The sequence below is a fragment of the Drosophila mauritiana genome, chromosome 3L (assembly GCF_004382145.1).
Source record: "Drosophila mauritiana strain mau12 chromosome 3L, ASM438214v1, whole genome shotgun sequence".
Taxonomy (NCBI): Eukaryota; Metazoa; Arthropoda; class Insecta; order Diptera; family Drosophilidae; genus Drosophila; species Drosophila mauritiana.
Genome location: NC_046669.1, coordinates 8,162,207 through 8,181,635, shown reverse-complemented (window position 1 = coordinate 8,181,635; position 19,429 = coordinate 8,162,207). Strand labels below are relative to the sequence as shown.

General features: G+C 44.8%; 3 protein-coding genes across 4 annotated transcripts; 1 reads left to right on the top strand and 2 right to left on the bottom strand.

Annotated features, from left to right (window-relative positions):
- Positions 1 to 66: 66 nt before the first annotated feature.
- LOC117141226 (E3 ubiquitin-protein ligase CBL-B-B) lies at positions 67 to 6,610 on the bottom strand. The gene is made up of 6 exons (XM_033304584.1): positions 5,697 to 6,610; positions 4,713 to 5,120; positions 4,500 to 4,624; positions 4,311 to 4,432; positions 4,121 to 4,252; positions 67 to 2,475 (listed from the first exon to the last, which is right to left on the bottom strand). Exons 1-6 carry the CDS (start codon positions 6,248 to 6,250, stop codon positions 1,189 to 1,191), a joined length of 2,628 nt encoding a protein of 875 aa, XP_033160475.1. The 5' UTR covers positions 6,251 to 6,610; the 3' UTR covers positions 67 to 1,188.
- Positions 6,611 to 9,182: 2,572 nt separating this feature from the next.
- LOC117140873 (agrin) lies at positions 9,183 to 15,413 on the top strand. Its single transcript, XM_033304016.1, has 4 exons — positions 9,183 to 10,529; positions 13,412 to 14,432; positions 14,486 to 14,683; positions 14,745 to 15,413. Exons 1-4 carry the CDS (start codon positions 10,304 to 10,306, stop codon positions 15,286 to 15,288), a joined length of 1,989 nt encoding a protein of 662 aa, XP_033159907.1. The 5' UTR covers positions 9,183 to 10,303; the 3' UTR covers positions 15,289 to 15,413.
- On the bottom strand, positions 15,357 to 19,366 carry LOC117140872 (exocyst complex component 7). Of its 2 annotated transcripts, XM_033304014.1 has the most exons (8): positions 19,231 to 19,366; positions 19,012 to 19,177; positions 18,435 to 18,946; positions 16,983 to 17,047; positions 16,190 to 16,920; positions 15,808 to 16,130; positions 15,606 to 15,739; positions 15,357 to 15,550 (listed from the first exon to the last, which is right to left on the bottom strand). In XM_033304014.1, the coding sequence occupies exons 1-8, from the start codon at positions 19,276 to 19,278 to the stop codon at positions 15,448 to 15,450; spliced, it is 2,082 nt and encodes a 693-aa protein (XP_033159905.1). In that variant the 5' UTR covers positions 19,279 to 19,366; the 3' UTR covers positions 15,357 to 15,447. The 2 variants fall into 2 exon arrangements, with proteins under 2 accessions (XP_033159905.1, XP_033159906.1); XM_033304015.1 differs by lacking the exons at positions 15,357 to 15,550; positions 15,606 to 15,739; positions 15,808 to 16,130; positions 16,190 to 16,920; positions 16,983 to 17,047 and adding an exon at positions 17,398 to 18,268 and having other exon boundaries at positions 19,231 to 19,347.
- Positions 19,367 to 19,429: the final 63 nt, after the last annotated feature.

Here is a 19,429-nt window from a genome sequence, read left to right as displayed (position 1 = left end):
GCAATTGGTGTTCATGGGAAACTCAGAAATCTGTGTTCATTTGTATTTTTGTTTTTTAAGTATTTATTTTTTTTTTGGAGGCATTCGCCACCGAAGGCATTTCAATAATGGCTGCGCTGCGTTCGATTCTGATTCTTATTCCGATTCTTCAATATTCGGTTGGATTGGCTTTGGATGAAACGATGGACTACTTATAGATGGGCTCATGAGCATGACACGTGAAAGAAGCATCGATCTAGTTGAGATACAATATCTTAAGATGCCAGATCTTTGTCTTTTTCCTTAACTTTGTTTTTTTTTTTTTTGTTGTGAGAGCAAGAAAATTTGAATATATTTATATTCTTCGTTTGTTTGGGGTGGGCAAGTGTTTCTTCCAGAACTGCGTAGATACGAGTTATAATTTCTTATATATTTGTTTGCTCTTAATAGGAAGAAGTTAGATAGTCTTAATTTAAGTGTACATAGCTATATTTGATATCCAAGGGTTGTGCTTAAATTTCATCTTCGCCTTACTGGCAATATTTTAATCTCTTTTTTTGTTATTAAATTTTCGAACGGGGAAACGAGAATTGCTTGTGCTGGCTACGCCAAGTGGGGAATTCCAAGGACTCAAACTCCTGGGATCGCATAGCCCAGCCTAATCAAAGACACTAGAATAATTCGAATGTCCTTGGCCTAATTGTGGGACAGGTGTGAGTTTGGTGCTCCTAAATCGAAAATATTTACCATGCTTTTAGATTCTATTGCGAATTTTTTTGTATTTTCCTTACGGTCGAACTTCTCCAACTTGGTTTTGTGTTTTTAATTTAGTAACACTAGCGTTTTACGATGGGTTCGCTACAATCTGGGAATTAATAATACATAATTTAAATCATTAAAACTAATTGGGTTTGCTACAAACACAAAGCATATGTATAGTTTCCTAATGAAATACAAAGTTGCCCTACATATAAATTAAAAAGTAATTTTAGATTAACACGAATCAAAGAAACTTACTACATTAATAGAAAACAATTTCACCGATTATAAAATGCTAATTTTGTCAATTTCGCAAGTTAAACAACCTAATTATCATAACAATATTCAAATGTTTGAGCTAGAGAAGTTCGACTGGTGATTGTTTTCATTTTGTTTTGTTTTTTTGGTTAAGGACTATCATCCGACTTAACAATCCGACGGCTGGGCACTTCAGGCGCTGTTCTTGGAGACAAACTCGCGCAGGATGTCGCCGGCCATCTCGATGTTGTTGCGCGAAATCCCTAGGGCGGTGATCGCGTTCTCCTTGGAGTAGCCCGCGTTCATCAGCCGGGCAATGTACTCCAGGTTAATGTTTTCGTAGGGCACGGTGCCGCAGTCTTTTTGATTGATCGTCACGTTCGCATAGAGCAGCGGCTGCGATTGCTGGCCAGGATTGGACCCATTGCCCGCCGCCGCCGCCGATGTCGTCGTTGTCGCTTGGCTCTGCTTGGCCGAGTTGGCCTTCTTTCCGTTGACCAGTGCTGCAGCGGTGCCACCACTGCTGGTGGTGCACAGTTGCGTGTAGTGGGAGGAGGCCGAATCCTGCCGGCTCAAGGTCACGCCGCGCGCCTCCAGCGGGCGTGTATCGATCACCCCACTTATAGTTTCCGCCGGACCCACCTCTACGATGTCCTCATCCAAGAGAGAGAGCACCGGCGACGTGGTACTAGTTGCTATGAGCTGCTGTCGCATCAAATCTTCGGCCAATGTGTCCACGCTCGGCGAGACATGTGGTGGAATTGGTGGAGCTGTCGTCTGCGGCGGCACATTGTCCAAGCTGCACTGGATGTTGTCGATACTCTTGCTGCTGCTGGGTGGTGGTGGTGCCGTGGCCTTGCTCGGTGTCTCCACGCCAGGTGAGGACTTTCGGGGTGGCAGGGGAGGAGCCACCACAGCTGCCGCCATTGCTGGTGTACCCGTATCATGGAGATTCTGCAAGATGGCATATGAACTCGAGCTGGAGGCATTGTCGCTGCTGCTGCTGGCGCTGCTGTGGCTGCAGTTCTGGGGCAATTTCTGGCCATACGTGGAGTTGGCAACACAGGAGCCAATAAGCGGTGCACTCATCCGGTTGGTGTTCTTCTGACTGGAACTGGCCCCACCAACGCCACCACCACCACCACCACCATTGCTGAGCACCGCCGAAGCAGGAGGAGCCGAGGGCTGCGGTTGCTGGTGCTGGGAGGAGGATGCTGAGGCTGTCACTGTTGCCACCGATGCTAAAGAGGAGGAGGAGGATGTGGAGGCGGCAGCGATCGAGGAGCACGAGCTGCTAGGCAGGCTGAGGGTGGGCGTGCCGCCGGCATAGAGATCGTTCTGCACGGCCATCAAGCTGGGCGTGGTGCTCCGGCGTCCCAAACGTGGCGATGTGTGCGGACTGTGCTTCTCAGCCGCCACCGTGGACGAGGTGCTGAGTGCGTGCAGCGATGACGTGGCTATGTTGAAGTCGCCAATGTCCTAAACATATCCAGAACAGAACAGAAACAGATTAAAGGTCTACTTGCAGTTCAGTGAACACACCGGGCATGGAATAATGAAACTTGAAATGTTTTCGTTTAAATCTGAAGGACAACGGTCTTTAAAAGTATTTTTCTTTCTATAAGAAGTGTAATTCCGATTTCGTTTTTCTATTATTCCATGTGAAAATTTCCAACTGAACAATGTGGACCACTTAAGCAAATAGTTCGCTGATCATAGAGCATGCCGCTGGCTGGAGGAAATTGGCATGCACATCAAACAGAAAATCTGAGGAAAACAAGAGTCACTAGTAAAAACAGAGCTAAATAAATAAGAGAACATATAAATCAATTCAAACCAATATTTAAATATTCATATTATGCATATATTTTGTTTTGATTCAGTTGTTTTTGTTTTGTTTTGTTGTTGTGTGGTTGTTTTGTTTTAGCCGTAAACTTATTAAGGAAATCAAAAACTAATCGCTAAATGTATAAAAATTGCATTAGATGTATTATATAAATAATCGTTATCGTTATTGTGTACATTAATGCGATCTGATTCATTGTTATATTAAATTAACGAAATGAGCCGAAAGATGGGTTCGATCTAAAATTTGTAAGCTAATACTTTTCGTTCGTATTTTTGATAGCAACGAGCGCTATGAATTCTGGCCTTGTGACACAGGAAATCAATAATTAATTTACATACAATCTAACTAAATTATCGATCGATTCGAGGCCTCCTATGTTTAGCCTGATTTCTTAAACTTTTTCGATTTTCTTTTTGTTAATAATAAATTACAGTCTTAGGGCAGCGCGTTGGCTGCTTACAAATAAAATTGAATTGATGGGGGGGAAGTAAACGCACGCTACTACAAACTAAATGTATCTTTGGAAGTATTAAACAATAAACTAAAATGAAATAAACACATAACGGAGTACAATGAATAAGAGAATGAATCTAGAGTAGGGATAGATACAAAAATACTGCGGCATACAGGGGATAATCAAGCTCGATGTGGAAGAGAAAATTCAAAGAATAATACAGAGAACAGGTTACAATTATAAATTCCATAGTGCCTATGTACAAAAGTGCAATCGAGGGCGAATCGAATCGATTAAAATATGATTCATAAACAGAGGCGAACGTGATCAATAGATAGAGAGAGCGTGAGTGGAAGAACGAACAACTAAACGAACGCACACAAACCGAACCAAACCGGCGGAGAGAAAACAGAGGAAGCGATAGCAAACGATGGTTGATGAGCGACTTCCGGTCAAAGAACTTTAACTACGTTATGCATGTGCTCGATGGACAATGGTTGTGGTTGTACTTGTGCTTGTGATTGGGCGTGTGTGCGTGGGTCTGTGGATGTTAGTTGCATGAGTTTGGCTAATAATTTAAATATGTTACAGCTAAACAAACAAAATTAAACTCGAAACTGCCACTGCGAACTGCAGGCTAAACATTAAACTTATATAAACAATAGCAGTTGTAAAATCTAAAATATATAATGTATATATAGGCATATATAACTGTATAAACGAACCAAAGGTAATCATAAGAGTAATATGTATATAAATAGCAGCACAGGCGGCAGCGGAGCAGGCGGATCAGGCTGATCAGGCTGTGAACAAAACTATACCTCAGTGTCGTCTTCTTCCTGCTGCTGCTGTCGCCCATTGGTGACGTTCCTGTTGTGTTGCTTGCGCGGATCGAAAGCGTCCACAACGATCTGTTCGGTGCCCTTGATTTCGGCCCGACAGAAGGGGCAGCCCTGCAAGAAATCAATAGATAAGTGGATGTTGTTTTAATACGGAATTAACTCCGCTCACCTGTCCCTCGGAATCCACTTGCCAGGAGGTGAGGCAGGGAGTGCACAACAAGTGGCCACATGGCTCGATGCGGATATCTTTGTCGTTCTCCGCACAGATTTTGCACAGCTGAAAGGTGCTGCCTATAATGCCAAATAAATACTTGTTAATAAACAAAAATAAACGTGGTTGTCATACGCTATAACATACCCATTTCACAGTATAGTTCGTATTGCTCTTGGGTGACGGTTATGTGGTCCTCGGTGGGACTTTGAACGGCAGACGACAGATCCGGATTGTACGCTTGGCCATCTGGGTACAAGTAGAAGCCCTCTCTGAAAGTCAAACATAATGATCAGTAACGAATACACTTTTATAATACACTTAAGAACTTTAGGTTCTAGTACTACTACTATCCCTCACCGATGGCCATCGAGCAGCGCCTGGCACAGCGACTTGTTCTGAGGGATTGTCTGCAGAATCTCTCCCTCGGCAGTTACGTAGCCGATGGCCCATTGGCCCAATCGTGTGCAGGAGAGCCGGAAAACGTAGCTGCCCGCCTTGAGGATATAGCGCTGTAGGCGAGCCTTCACCTCGTCGTATGTGAGAAACGCCACGTAGCCCGGATGTGTGACGGCCAGAATCTGCCAGTTGCGTAGCAGGGTCACCCAAGGCTGAAAGAGGCGTGTGAAGACGTCGAACTCGAAATTGGAAATGAAGTCGTTGCAGGTAAGATCGATAGTGGTCTTTAGGGCCATGGCCTCCAGGCCGGAGATTATGGGATGTACTTTGTTAAGCTCCTGCCGGAAGATTTTCCAGGGAACTAATGTGCTGCAAAAGGAAAGGCCAAAAAGTCAGTATGTGCTATATTTTTGCTTTGGTACAAGTAAATTCTTTGTTTGAATCGGAGTTCTAAAGAGTATCTAGGGGAATTCACATGTAATACAAAAAGAGCTTCTTATACAATTCTGATAAAAAGTTTGGGAAGGGAGTTCACAATCATATATGTTTAAACAGCTTGAAAAGCCGAGGAGAAAACTCAAAATATATAATGTACGGTCTTTGTCTATAATATATTTGATATCCATTTCGTAGTATTATCCTTTTAAATTCAAAATATGCGCATAAACATTTATACCCTTCGTAGCTGCGCTAAGACCGAACCGGTTGAAACTGGTTTGATTCAGACACGGAATTGAATATTCACAGATCCAATTCTAGTAATATTATCCATATCAAATCGCAATGAATGAACGTATTAAGTTGAATTATAACACTTGGTTTTGAAACCGCACTTTAAACAATACTAACTAATTCATTTAGTTACCCATAATACTAATTAGACTTGTCATTGTTATGGTTGTGATGTTTCACTGTCCAATAGGTTTTCCAATAGGCGCCACTCACCTGTTACCGAAATTGCTCTTCCAAAAGTCAGCCGCATCCGCCTTGGTGATCCGAAACTGATCCCCGGCAAAGACACCGTTGGGGAATATGGCCTTCAGTTCGCTGAGCATGTGGGAGAAGACCAGGCTGAGCTTGGTGAGATTGCGGCGGTAGTGGGAGTTCTCGTCGAACATCTTCTCCTTGCCCTCCTTGAACAGCTTGATGGCCTGCTTGCACTTTCGCATCAGGTTGTTAATGAACACGTTGAAGTGCTCGTTGGCATGGAGCAGGTGCATCTGGTCCTCGTTCTTCGAGTAGATCAATCTCAGGCGCTGGTACGTATCCGGCAGGATGTCCAAAATAAACGGTGGACTATTCTTAAGATTCATCTTCGGCTGCTGGCACAGTTTGACCACCTTGTCCATCAGCTTCCAGGTCTTCTCCAGCGTCTTCTTGTCGGTGGACAGACGCTGCGAGACGCAGGCTTCCGAGATGGCGCCGTGCAGCTTGGAAAGCAGCGATGGGAAAATCTTTGGCTGCGATTGCACACGGGTTCCACTGCCTCTCGTCGCCATCTTTTCTCTCTGCCGCTGCGCTGCTGACTGCGCTGCCTCTGCTTCCTCTTCTCAGCTCTTCTCCTTCTTGCTGTTGTTGTTGTTGCTGCTGCTGTTCTCGTTGTTGTTGTTGGTGTTGCTGGTGGTGCCCGTGTGTAGTAGTAGTGGTGACTTTAGTACGATTTTCCCCCACAAGCTAACCAAACGCGATCTATCCGATTGGGTGCCCGATCCTCACGGCTTTATCCTTGCACCTGGCGTGTGCATTTGGGGCTACGCGTTTCGGCGACGTTTGCGTTTTTTAAACCCACACAATATTTTCGACTTTTTCAATGAAATCTCGGTATGACCGCGGCCGCAACGCCAGTAAATACCAAACGAGCTCGCACGTCTGGGCACACTGATCGAAGGGTTGCATTTCGCAGTGACGTCACCGTTGACCGATGTAAAATGTCGCTACAAAATGGCGAGCTTTTGAAAAAAAAGCGTTACAAATTTATCAATTTAAATAATGAAAATTTTAAAATAATTTGAATAATCATTTTGGATAAAGGTTTAGGAACAATATACTTACACAAAATAATCTATTGGTATTGATTTTGATTTTTATTGATTTTTACAAAGTATTTGTTTCCTTTCGGGGATGTACTCTGTATGTACGTATTTTTCCTGCAGAGGCGCGAACTCTCCCCTTGCCATATAATTTCCGCCGTTTATCGGCCGATCCAGCATGCCGGGCATTATTTATATAATACTCGCACTGGTTTTGGTTGGCGAGCGGGTAAAAAAAAACAGTGATTAGATGGAAAGAAAACCCGCAGAACAGGTGCGTGGCTTTGGCCTTCTATCGTTTATTATGGCCATCTTTTCGCACACAAACGGCTGTTTCTATCTTTCTATTTTTTAATATGCACTGCCACTGCAGCCGCAATTTTCACTTTCCATTTTTATTGGCAACCGCAGGCGAGTGCCGTCAAATATTTGGCCAAAAAAGAAACTGCACGGCTGCCAAAAGGTTTTTACGTCTCCGCGCCAGCCAGGCTTTCTTTTAATTAAATTTTGCTCTTCTGTTTTCAGTTTCTTATTTTTTATTTTTTGGCGGTCTTTTTCCTATGGTTTACCCCGCTCTTTTATTTTTGGGATCTGCAGCTCGTCGTGTTTGGGGTATTAGTTCTGGGCACTGGCGCTTAAAGCCGAGTCACGCCTGTCATATGCAGTTTGGCTTTTTCCGTCGAGCTGAGATCGGCTCGGCGTTTTGTTTTGTTTTTTGTTTTGTTTTGGACCTGGCTCTCTCTGATCTGCCCAAAAAGCTAACTGTAAACATTCACTTACTGACCTCTTTTCCCATGCGGCGGCCACTTCCACCTCCACCTCCACTCAATTTTCTTTAATGCACGCGACTCCGCCGCCAATGATCTGCTTCTTCACCTTCCTCCACCCGCCGCCAGCGCACAGTGGTTTCAAAACATGTGGAATGTAATTTATGATTTGTTGCACAAAGTCGTGAAAGAAATACTCAGAAGAAAAAGGAGCATTGATATTGAAAAAAATTAAACATTAATTTGTTAAAAAATAAGTTGTTTATAAACTGTGGCCCGTACCAAAACAATTCAATAACCATTAATATTATATATTAATATTATGTTTTGCTTAAGAACATACATGAAAGCCTAAAAGTAATTCAATTGTTGTAACACACACTTCAAAATTAATTAAGTAATAAGTATTAATTCCCTTTTTAGTTACTAGCAAGTTCTTGATTTAGTTAACTATACTTTGTTTTCCTATTAACAAAAGCTAGAATTACTTAACTAAAATATTGTTATATAAAACATACATATAATACCTAAGACAAGGTGATAAGATCTAAGCTCTAATAGCGAAACTATGCCAAAAAGTCACAATAAAATCTTTAAATATTTTTGAGTGAATGCATAAGTAGGCACACCTTAATTTGGCATCAGGACACTGTGCAAGGTGATAGTAGGCTATGTGTGTGTGACCCTTATTCGCAACAGCCGCTGAGGCGTAAAATTTATGGCTTTAAAGTCTACAAGTCTATAAACACAGCTTCCAGGCTGCACTTTCTACTGCAACTGCAACTGCCAATGCCAATGCCACTGCAACTGAATCGTGGACTCGGATCGTGAATATTGTATATTGGATGTGGGATGGGATGGCTTGGGTTTGGCCATCGGAGATGTTGGGGGAGCACGGACGTGGTTGTGGATGCATCTGATGCGATCGAATCGTATCGTATCGAATCGAATCGAGTGTGTGCGTTATAATTTCAAATGCGGCGCGCCTTTTTGGCTGCATTTTGCTGCCACTTTTGGCAAATTAAATTTGTACGCAAAACCGATTAGGCCAGGCAGACATGACCAAGTTGTTATTTTAAATACCGACAACTCCATTTAATCAATATGCTCCGGACCCAGCAATGCACTCGGAAAAGTTTATGACAAACTAATAAAAAAAAGTATAGGTTTTTCTATTAAGTTTTAATTTATAAATTACACTTATTTGGCTGGCACTATAGAAAATCATAGTAAACTTTATGTGTACTTTCTTTTACTAAAGAAAAACCATAAAGTTAAAAGGAAAGATTGATATTCCTAAAAGGGAAAAAAAGATCAAGACTAGATGACTTTTTAACTTGAAACTACTTATAAATTACTTTCATAAATTTTGAAAGTATTTTGTATTCTATTATAATACACCATTGCTGTTATTGTACACTTTACCTATTTTTTATTTACTTTTTCATTATTTTTCAACTTTAAAAACTTTGAAAGCTATGCTTCTTGTCCAAACTCAAAGTATTCTTGATTTGGTATTCAAAAGAGGAGTGAATTGTTTTGAGTGTAGCTGCAACAACAACAGCGCTGGATGCTTTGCTCTGCCGTCGCCGGCTGCGCTGCCTTTCACCCATATAAATTTCTTTTCATTGCAAATTTTTTGCCATTCGTCGGCGCATTGTCAAACCTTCCAGTCGCATTTGGAGCCCAAGCTTTCCGAGATTTCAGAGCGACTCTAGAGCGCACTAAACAAAAGCCTAAGAAAAAAAAGTTAAAAAGGCGAAAAAAGAAACAGAGGCGAAGACACAATACGAATTGTACAAATCGGATGCGAGCGCGAGTGTGTTAGTGCCCATTCATTCATTCATTCATTCGAGAACAATAAAAAAGAAGAAATGAAATACGAAATGCAATCGCCGCAGTTGCAGTCGCAGTCGGCGTCGCAGTAGGCGTCAGCGGAGGCAGCGGCCGAGGCAGAACAGTAGCAGCAGCATCGAAATCCGAAAGACAGATCATTTTTCATATGCGAATCGAAACTCGAAGAGCGCGCATCAAAGTCAAATTCAAACGACGAAAGAGTAACGGACAAAAGCGAATTGTTTTGTGCGCATAATAGAAACGAAAAAAAGAAAGAAAAACATAATAAAAATCAAATAAAAGGAATATAAAGCCTTACCAGAACCAGTAATTGAAATCAAATTAAAGGCGGGCCGTGCAAAAATCCACAAAACATCAAGAAAAAGCCATAAAGCCAAGGCGATAAAAAAGAAATTATGCTCCATTGTGCGATTGTGTGAAAAGGTCAAGTGCCCGGCAGGCAAAGGGAAAAGCGAAAGAGACAGAAGACAGAAGACAGCGCAAGACACGGGAGCTTAATGTTGATTGGCAAACGAATGAACTCGTAAAAGGGCGCTAGAGAGAGAGAGGGCAACACAACGACATCGGTTAACAAGAAGAGCAGGAAGAAGAAGAAGAGCAGGCCAGGCCCAAATGACCGCAAGATTACCGTTAATTCGAACAGCTTAAGCGCCATTACGAGCAAGTTATATAGTCCGTATACTATATAGCACCTGGAAGACCGACCGAGGAAGAGAAAAAAAACTTTCCTCCGCCGTGAGCCGCAGCCGCATAAAAGTTTGCTACTATTTCAATTTCAATTGTTAACGAGCGAAAGCGCCGCACGCCTCAGTCTCACATCACGCACGCATCCGATCCGAGCGGCAACAACAAATCATCAAGCGTCTAATAGGAAAAGTGCAGCAGACGGGCAGCGAAAATGCACCACAAACAGCATCTGCATCTGCATCAGCAGCCCCGCGCTTCAAAAGCCACCCAAACACAGGCCCACGGACTTGGCCAGACTCCAAGCCAGATCGCCAGATGCAGCCATAACCACAGCCCCAGTCTGGGCCTCAGCTTTGGCGGCACCAAGAGCCAGCGACAGCTGTTTGGCGCACTCTTGGCCATGTTCACGTTGGCGGCATTTGCGTCAACCACCAGTGGTAAGTCGTACACTGCGAGAAATCCCAGAATGAGTGCTACAAGTTGAGTAGAAAGTCACTGGAAGTTCTCTTAGATCGTTCGAATCTCTTGTCTGAGAATCTGACTATTCAAATTGTTTATTTCCCCCAAGAAATGAATCAGCTAAAGTAATATATATACGTTAATTCAGATTCAGCAAGATTCCATCTAATAAAATTCAAATCAGATAAAGATGAAACTAGGTTCCTTAGTATCTAATGTAGTTAAAGATAGTTAAAGCAGAGCATTAAGTCCAATATAATCATAAAAGAGAAAACTGACTATGCAACTTTTAAAGCATTGTTAGAGTAAAGAATGCTCTTTTTAAATCCAGATTAGCTTATATTTTAAAAAGTTTCAAAGGGTATTAGTTTTCCTGTTGCTAAATGTACTTTCTCCTAACTATCACAGCATTATTGGGTTGCAGTTAAAAACTGTGGACAGAGTTCTAGGGAAACCCGAGTTCTTCAGCGGAAAACGGCAACTGATCTTGAGCTAAATGAAAGTTGCAGACAGACTGGACAAGTCCCAGTGAGTGCCGTCTCAATTACCGCCTAATTTCTCCGGGTGTTGAAACGGAGAAGGTGAATCGGGGTCCGGATCTAAGACCTACAGCTGTGCGGTGGTAGAAAGGCCGTCGCAGCAGCTATTCAACTATCCATTTCTAAGGTACTACTCCGCACAAAGTGAATGTAAACTGGCACACACACACACACGAGAGTAGAGCCTCCGATGCCCCAACCCCTCTGCCCCTCTCACACGGCCCCCTAGACCACGAACTCCCCAGTTTGAGGCACTCACTCCTCGACGCACAACATGCTCGTAAATATTTTCGTGCACAATTTGTCCAACATTCGTATAAATTCATTAAAAGCACGAAGGGGCCATACAGATGCTGGGGGCCCTGAAAACGTAGTTGGGGGGGATGAGGTGGAATCGCTGGCTCATGGGGGGGAAATCAAGCTGACCGCACAGTGGCAGCGTGCTGGAAAGGGGGCGGGGGGTCAATTGGGGGGTTACATCGTTTAAAGTTGACCCGGAGCGAAATGATTTGTTTGACTTGTAAGCGCGATCATTTGGCTAATTGATAACCGCACTTCATCGGAGATTGATGGGTGAAAGATCAATTAGTTTTGGATGCTGTGATATATGCTCGCATGCATATATACATATATGTTTTAATGGCCCCAATCAGTGGCGCCGTGATTCATTCATCTATGGGCTTGGTCATGTCGCTGCTCGCCACTGTGCCACACCAAACCGGAGCAAACCGAGTGCACATGGTGTGCTCCATGTGCATATATAGATATGTATGTACATATATACCCAGTATATATCATGCAAAAGTCCCTGCCCAGCAGTGCAGTGCGTTGGTTGCTGGATTTTTCCACTTTTGAAAATTATACGGTGGCTGCTTTTATTATTTCTCTCGCCTTTTTTTGCAATTGATGGCATCCGATAGGCAGGAGCCTGCCAGCAATTCGCTGGAGGCCAGGAAAATGCACCTGCACTGGGAGAAATCAGCAGAACATATGAACGAAAGTTAAGCAAATCAGAGGACTTTTTAAAGAGCAAAATAGTATAGTTTGCATGAGTGACTTGTACCACTTCCCCTTCAAAACGATTCTGATTTTATCCCAGGACTTGTACCACACTTTTCTGCCAGTGCAGGATTGGTGAGAGTGGGTGGGGCGGTTGAGGTCGCATTGCTGCAATGCTGAATGAGATTGGCTGTGGTCTCGGCTTTTGCCTCTGACCATTCCAGCGGATCGTTTACATGTGCATTAATTCCTAACGCCGCTTAATTTTCTCCGCGCTTAATGGCTCCTCTGGATGCCGATGCCTCCGATTCCGATTCGGATTCGCATCCAGCCAGAGAAGCATCCGAGTCCATTAAGCTGGGAATGCGTCTGCTCGACTGACTGACTGACTGGCTGGCTGGCTGGCTGGATGTTGAAATTTCCATCTTTATGGCCGGCAGCAGCAAATTGGAATAATGAACGTGGGTTCAATTATCGCAGCCAAACCATCGTGTGGCAGTCTCAAAGAGCGCTAATAGATTTTCTACTGCTGTTGGTTATGTGTATTTACGTATGTATATCTTTAACTAAGTTGAGTGCTTTCCCGGAGGCGGCTCTCACAGCTTTCTTTGCAAACAAAAAAAAATAGAAGAAAAATGGGCAAACCAACCCAAACTAAACCAGCAGTTCCACATCCGACCAAAGACAACAGAAATGTTCGGCGCCGGAGGCAATTAGTGTGGAAATTTCACTTGCAGTTTTTAGCACAGATTAAGCTTACGATTTCTGGAGGGGATTAGCATGAACAATTATAGATGGAGGTCGTTGATAGTCCGTATGAACGAAGCGAGTGTATTAGTTGTGCCCAGACCACAGACAAAACATAAATGCCATTGTGTCGTTTTACTTGGAATCGAGATTTGAAGACGGGTAACATTTGCCGTTGCCGTTAGTAAAAGGGAAAGAATTATTCAAGTTAATGGCTGGTTACTTGAGTCGGTCATGCGATCACTCCAGAATCAGCGACTGGTCTCGGATGCGGGAGAGGAGGGTCGGGTGGCGGCATGGACACAGTGGGTCACAACTGCGCAAAATGCCCTACGATCGTGCGGCTAATCTGACATTTGTATGCCCACAGCCGACTCTTCCGCATGCCACCGCTAAAGAGCTGTGGAAAATGCAAAGGGAAAGTTTCATTTCGGGCGGGCTCGAAACATAGTTACCCTGGGAAAATTCGATGGACAACCGCTCATTACGTGCGGATAAGTAGTAATTATTACTGAGATTTGTTTAATAAGTTAATATAACAGAGAATTAAATCCCAAAATCATCTCCATCCACAGGGGCTGTAACAGACTCACCCATCAAGATTATCCGGCTGCCGGCGCAGGCGCCAGTTATCCGCTATCGCAGTGCTGATGCGGCGCCGGACTCATTGCTGATCAACTATCGCCAGGATGCGCAGCCGGAGCTGTCGTCCACATTGATGCAGGCACCCGGCGCAGCGGCAGCTGCCTTGGAGTCGCTGCTGCGCGAGGAGACGGAGCAACAGCAGCTGGCACAGATGGGCAGACGGAATAGGGCTAGTACCACCGGCACCGGCAACTGTCCTCGATCCTGTCCACCGAGCATCACCGTGGGAGCTGAGCCCGTGTGCGGCAGCGATGGTCTGATCTACGCGAATATCTGCGAGCTGCGCAAGAAGACTTGCTCCCGCAGTGGCGTGTCGCTGATCAAGGACGTGCGGGATGGCTGCGAGAGGTCGAAGGGTTCGGACTGCAAGCACCGCTGCAGCACGGAGAAGGATCCGGTGTGTGGTACAGACGGAAGGACCTATCTGAATCGCTGCATGCTGAGGGTGCAATCGTGTCGCGTGGGCTTGGCTGCCGTGAAGCTATCGCATGTGGGTCCTTGCAGCAACACGAGTGCCGTGCGTGAGTCGTGTCCGGTGGACTGCAACAGTGCTCCGAAGGATGGACCAGTTTGCTCATCGGATGGCAATGTATACAACTCCACGTGCGAGATGAAGCTGAAAACGTGTGGACAGGGTGTGGTGAAAACCAGCCGGAAGCACTGTCAGTCCACGCGAATGTGCCGGGAATCCTGCTGGCGTGTGGCGAGGCCCACTTGCGGATCAGATGGCAGACTGTATGCCAGTCCCTGCAAAATGCGCTCTTCCAATTGTGGCAAGCACGTCTTTGAGGTTCCCTTGTCCTACTGCATGTCGCAGGAGAGGCACGGAGCCTCCGATGCCTGTCCCACGGAGTGTCCCAAATCGGATACGGATTCCTCGTCGCAGTACGTGTGCGGCAGTGATGGAAACATTTACTCTTCGCTTTGTGAACTGAAAATGCTAAACTGCGGGTGAGTTTTATGAGCTAAAAATGGAGTAACGATGTTAAAATTTGATCTTTTAGTCCACAGCGCAAGTCCATTCAAAAAGTGAGCATGGACAAGTGTAAGAATCGATTGACCCGCTGCAAACAGCTGCCTCCTTGCAAGGACTTCAACAGCTTGTTCGGCTCCATCTTCAGCTCGAAGCGAAATGACAAGCTCTGCGGCACGGACGCCAAGACTTATAACAATGAGTGCGAACTGGCCCACGCCACCTGCCTGTAAGCATCCATGATGGGATCATTCATAGGACATGGTTTTAGTTTTTCACCTTCTTTTTAGACGCGGCGTGAATCTGGCCCACATTGGTCCCTGCACGGATCTCAACTCGCCCACCAAGGATTGCGGGGATGCCTGCACCCGGGCGGATCTGGAACAGCAGCCAGTGTGCGGTTCGGATGGCAACACCTTCGCCTCCATGTGCGAGTTCAAGCGGCGCACTTGCGATCTGCGTGTGGTGCCCGTTTCGCTAAAGAATTGCGCTTTAACCGCCGACTGCGAATCGGATTGTGATGCCCAGCCGCCTAGTTTCGTCTGCGGATCGGATAACAATCTGTACAAGTCCGAGTGCCACATGCGCAAGGAGAACTGTGGCAAGCACGTGTTTGTGGTGCCACTGAAACGATGCCTTGCCGCCTTCCAGCTTAAGGGATGTGCCCGCATCTGTCCCAGGGAATTCGAGCCTGTTTGCGGCAGCGACAATAAAACGTATCTGAACGACTGCTTCCTGGAGATCGAAAACTGCAGGGCGAACCAGACGGTGAACGTCAACTACTACGGCGCCTGTGGCCGCCCCGAAGCACCATCCACTAACTTCCTTTACTAGGACGTATGTGGGCGTGGCGCCTTCATTTCACTTGGCATTTAATATTTGTAGGCTATAGTCTTGTATTGTACTTTTTTAAAACGATATTTATTGAGTTTGAATTAAAGCCCCCAACGAACTTACAAGGAATGCACTTAAGGCCTGGCCTGCATTTTACATCTAAGCCGAATCATCAAAGAGCTTGCTCAGCATAGCGTTGATCTCGTGCTGTCTGTACTTGACGTATTTGTCGGGATTCTTACTAAAATGCACTCCGGAGTAACTAAAAATGAAACAAGATGGTTAGGTATAAGCTGACAAGCCCTATATATGCTTACATTTCGTAGAATCTATTGTAGATGGGCAGTATGTGCTCCACATTATCACGTTTGATGCCTTCGCGCAGGATCACATCGGGTATGGAGATGCCCCGCTGGATTTTGCATGCCTCCTCAAAGTCCTTATTGAAGTTCTGAAAATTATAGAGGATGTTTTTTTTAAATCAAGAAAGTTTAGCTTACTTTAAAAATAAAAACCTACAGAAAATCTCTCCTTGAGCACACTGCGATCCTTATCCTTGACCTTGCCGGCCACAGGTTTGGGCAGTTCATCCAAGGAATAGATGCCCACCAACATCTTGGACCAGGTCTTTTGATAGCTAGCCTTCAGCTCGCGTATCATCTCCATGTAGCTATGCTCGCACTCAGGCTCAGCCAGGGTGACCAAATCAATAAGATTGGAGCGTTGCAGCGACTTGAGGATATAGTGAATGTTATTTAGGCGGAAGAGGTGCTTGGTGGCCTGGTCATTGTACTGCTCGCACTTGTTCATGATGGAAAGATTCAGTTCGGCCAAAGCTTTCTCTGTTAAATTTAGATAGTGGTTTAAAAATGTTCGCACAATTGATCTAGCAGCCACTCACTTATGTATATTGCCAAGAGCGCCTTATTGCGTTCCTCAACCGGCAGCGCCTTCTTCATCAAAATGGTGTCCAATTGCGTGGAGTACAGGACATCCTGTGCCAAAATGGAACCAATCACATCGAAATGATCGTACAAGTGCTCAATAAACCAGATCGTATTGGAGGTCAGCTCGTGCACGGTGGCATCCTTTGGAACATTGCTTTGGCCCACAATGTTGGTGCTCGATTCGCCCTTAACTACGTCCAGGAAATGCTCCAATGCCTTGGCACCGGTATGCTGCAACTTTTTCAGTACTTTTTTCAGCTGTTCCCTTTGCGCAGGATCGTATGTGCGGTCAATATCCGGCTGCAGCAGTATAACCCGCTTCAGGGCGGAGAATATTCCCAACGCCGAGGTCCACTCCTTGCGGGAGATGCAGCGCAGGATGCGTTGGGTTATGGCCTCAGCGTCCTTGACCACCAGATCGATGGCATTATAGGCCAAGGTGGCGAATACCTCGTTGTGTTTCGACTGGGGAATAATGTCGATCATGATGGCTCGCTCCCAGTTAAGTAGCCGCTGGAGTCCCAGCAGCATGACCAGATACTTGTCCAGTTCCTGATCGCCATCCATCAAATCCTCGGAGGTCAGGTGATCGCTGTGCGAGGATGCCTTCTTAATGGAGAACCCTGTGGACTGCTCAATCGTCTGCGTCGCGCGTAGATATAACTTGTTCGCCTTCTTTTCGAATCTTTGCAAAATAAATTAAATATATCTTATAAGAAAATTATGAAATTAAGTAATATTTCTTACATTTGCTGAAGACGAGCGGAGGTTGTCTTTTTTGGCTCCGTTTGGCGTCCACTGTGTCGAGGTCTCTGCAAGAAAACATTTTAAGAACATTATTTTGTATTGCCATTATTTTAATGTTTCTTCGTAATATTTAAGGTACTAAAATGCAAAAAATATGTAGCAAATTAAAAACTCTTATTTCTTTAACCTTTTAATATGCATTTGATTCTTGTGTTTATTAATTTTACAAATGTGTGTTTTACAAAAGCGTTTATACCCCAATTTTTTTTGACAAAAAGTATTATGCAATTTGCTAGCTTACGAAATAAATTAAAATTTGTAAATGAGCTTTGGAGCAACATTTTAGGAGTTACATAGAATTTTAAACTATACTATACTATTTAACTAAAAACGACAAGCTTTAAGACGCCAGGTCTTTTACAATAATTTTAGAATACCTACTTAGTTATCCACATATATTAAAATCACAAAGTTTCTCTTCACATAAAACATTTTAAAATCTTAATGTACGATCAAAAATGGACATGCCAGCGATCCATTTAAAGAGTGTGGAGCACATCCATGATGCGGTTGCAATCCTCATCGGTATTTAGGCCGATTTTGACAAGATCAGCACGCTCCAAGGATGCCAATTCCACCAGATCGATGTGAGCCTCTTCGAAATTGGTCACATAGTTCTCCAGGCCCATGTGCATGAGAATCTGTTCCACATTGGCGGCATGGTTCACCACGTACGAGTGGTTCGATGCTTTGATGGAGCGACGACGCGACTCCAAGGCCAGTGAGGTCTCCATATTCGAGTCATCCGAACAGGTGTCCGGGCTGCTGCAGTTCTTTATTTCTCGCTCCGGCTCGATGATCTCCTCCTGCGGCTTGGGCAGCACGAATGGCGGGGGCTTAAGCTGAGTGCGATGGCAGTGCTGATGCTGATGGTTCTGCTTGGGCTGCACCTTCGTTGGCACTTTCTTGAAGGTGGCGAACCGCATGGGCGAGACTGGACTCTTCTTCGTGCCCATATTCTCGATGGGCGAGAGATTGGGCGAACGGAAGTTGCCAAAGATCGGAGTAGAACATCGCACGTTGGAGGTGTTCACCTTCAGGGTGTTCCATCTGCGCTCCTTTAACGTTGGCGTGCGATTAAACGTAATTTTGGTCTTGTTCGTGGGCGTGCGACAATTCTCCATTTTTTTTAGATACTGTGACACAGAAAATGATGCGTTCTTTGCGAATTCAAGCTGGCAAATGGCGGACATCGAATTGAGACGTATAATGCCTACATGCACGAGCTTTTTCGAACAGACACCGTTAACCGAAACAATCAGAGATGGGAAAAACATACATATGCTCATTCATCATCGTACATATCGCTATTCATATTCTACAACATACTACTACTTTTTCGACTAAATATATTTTAATACTAGTTAGAATATGCAAGAACTGTGTACTCACCAGAGCCTCGTGACCCCAACTGTTGCTCTTCTGGTGATCCTTGAGCAGCTGCAGCGATCGGAGAACCACTTCGCCTCGTTCCGTCGCGTAGATATTGGTGTACTCCCTTAAATTTTGCTCCAGCCAGTGCGAGATGGTGTACAGCTCCTCGCGCGTCGTTTGCGAGAGCTGCCGGAATGAGGTGTACTCATCGCTGGAATCGTCCTCTATGTAGATAAGATCTAGCAACTCCACCGGCTTCAGCGGAGCACTGTGCTTCTTGAGGAGCATGCTATAGTGCTGACTCAGACCTTCGCAGCCTGTGTTGAACAAACTGGTGACATTCTCCAGCTCCACGCTCTGGGAATTGTTGTGCCGGAAGTAATCGTTGGCATCGCGCAGTTTGGCTAGTGCGTCCAGGAACACGGATATGTTTCCCTCCACCGGGCCCTGGTGAATCAACTGGCAGACCTCTTGGGAGACATCGTAGTGGGACAGGACACTTTCCAGGCAATTTAGAGTAGCTTCCAGATCTAAAGAAAAAAGAGGCGGTGACACATTAGTTTTTTCCGAAATCCCATGGAGTTTGTTTTCCTACTCTGCTGCCGTTTCTGGAGCTGCTCCGTCTCCTGGTACACGGGCAATATGGTCTGCTCCAGGTTTCCCAGGCGCTTCTCGAAGATTGTTAGAATACTGGACATTTGCGTGGACAGATCATGATATTTATCCACTCGATCTTTCAGCAGAGCTAAATTGGTGGCTTCCTATGTGGAAAATGGGTAAGTAGGGAGGTTTTGATCATGACAACTAGACGTACCTTTTCCAATTTATTGTGCGCCTGCAATGAACTGTCCAAATTGTTCATTTTCGAGCGTATATATAGATAAAATCCTTTAAAAACAATAGTTCTGATATAAAAACAATTCTTTTTTATTTTGGTTGGACGAAACTAGGCATTTATGCACACGGGCTTTGGTCATACTGCCCACTTACCGCGTTGCCAACTACTTTTAACG

Coding starts and splice junctions, on each gene's coding strand:
- LOC117140872 (XM_033304014.1), bottom strand. CDS start 19,278: ATGAACAATTTGGACAGTTCATTGCAGGCGCACAATAAATTGGAAAAG. Junction 16,921..16,982: donor TCCGCTCGTCTTCAGCAAAT/GTAAGAAATATT, acceptor TATTTTGCAAAG/ATTCGAAAAGAAGGCGAACA. Junction 15,551..15,605: donor TACAATAGATTCTACGAAAT/GTAAGCATATAT, acceptor TTTCATTTTTAG/TTACTCCGGAGTGCATTTTA.
- LOC117141226 (XM_033304584.1), bottom strand. CDS start 6,250: ATGGCGACGAGAGGCAGTGGAACCCGTGTGCAATCGCAGCCAAAGATT. Junction 4,433..4,499: donor CGAACTATACTGTGAAATGG/GTATGTTATAGC, acceptor TTGGCATTATAG/GCAGCACCTTTCAGCTGTGC. Junction 4,253..4,310: donor AAGTGGATTCCGAGGGACAG/GTGAGCGGAGTT, acceptor GATTTCTTGCAG/GGCTGCCCCTTCTGTCGGGC.
- LOC117140873 (XM_033304016.1), top strand. CDS start 10,304: ATGCACCACAAACAGCATCTGCATCTGCATCAGCAGCCCCGCGCTTCA. Junction 10,530..13,411: donor ATTTGCGTCAACCACCAGTG/GTAAGTCGTACA, acceptor CTCCATCCACAG/GGGCTGTAACAGACTCACCC. Junction 14,433..14,485: donor CTGAAAATGCTAAACTGCGG/GTGAGTTTTATG, acceptor TTGATCTTTTAG/TCCACAGCGCAAGTCCATTC.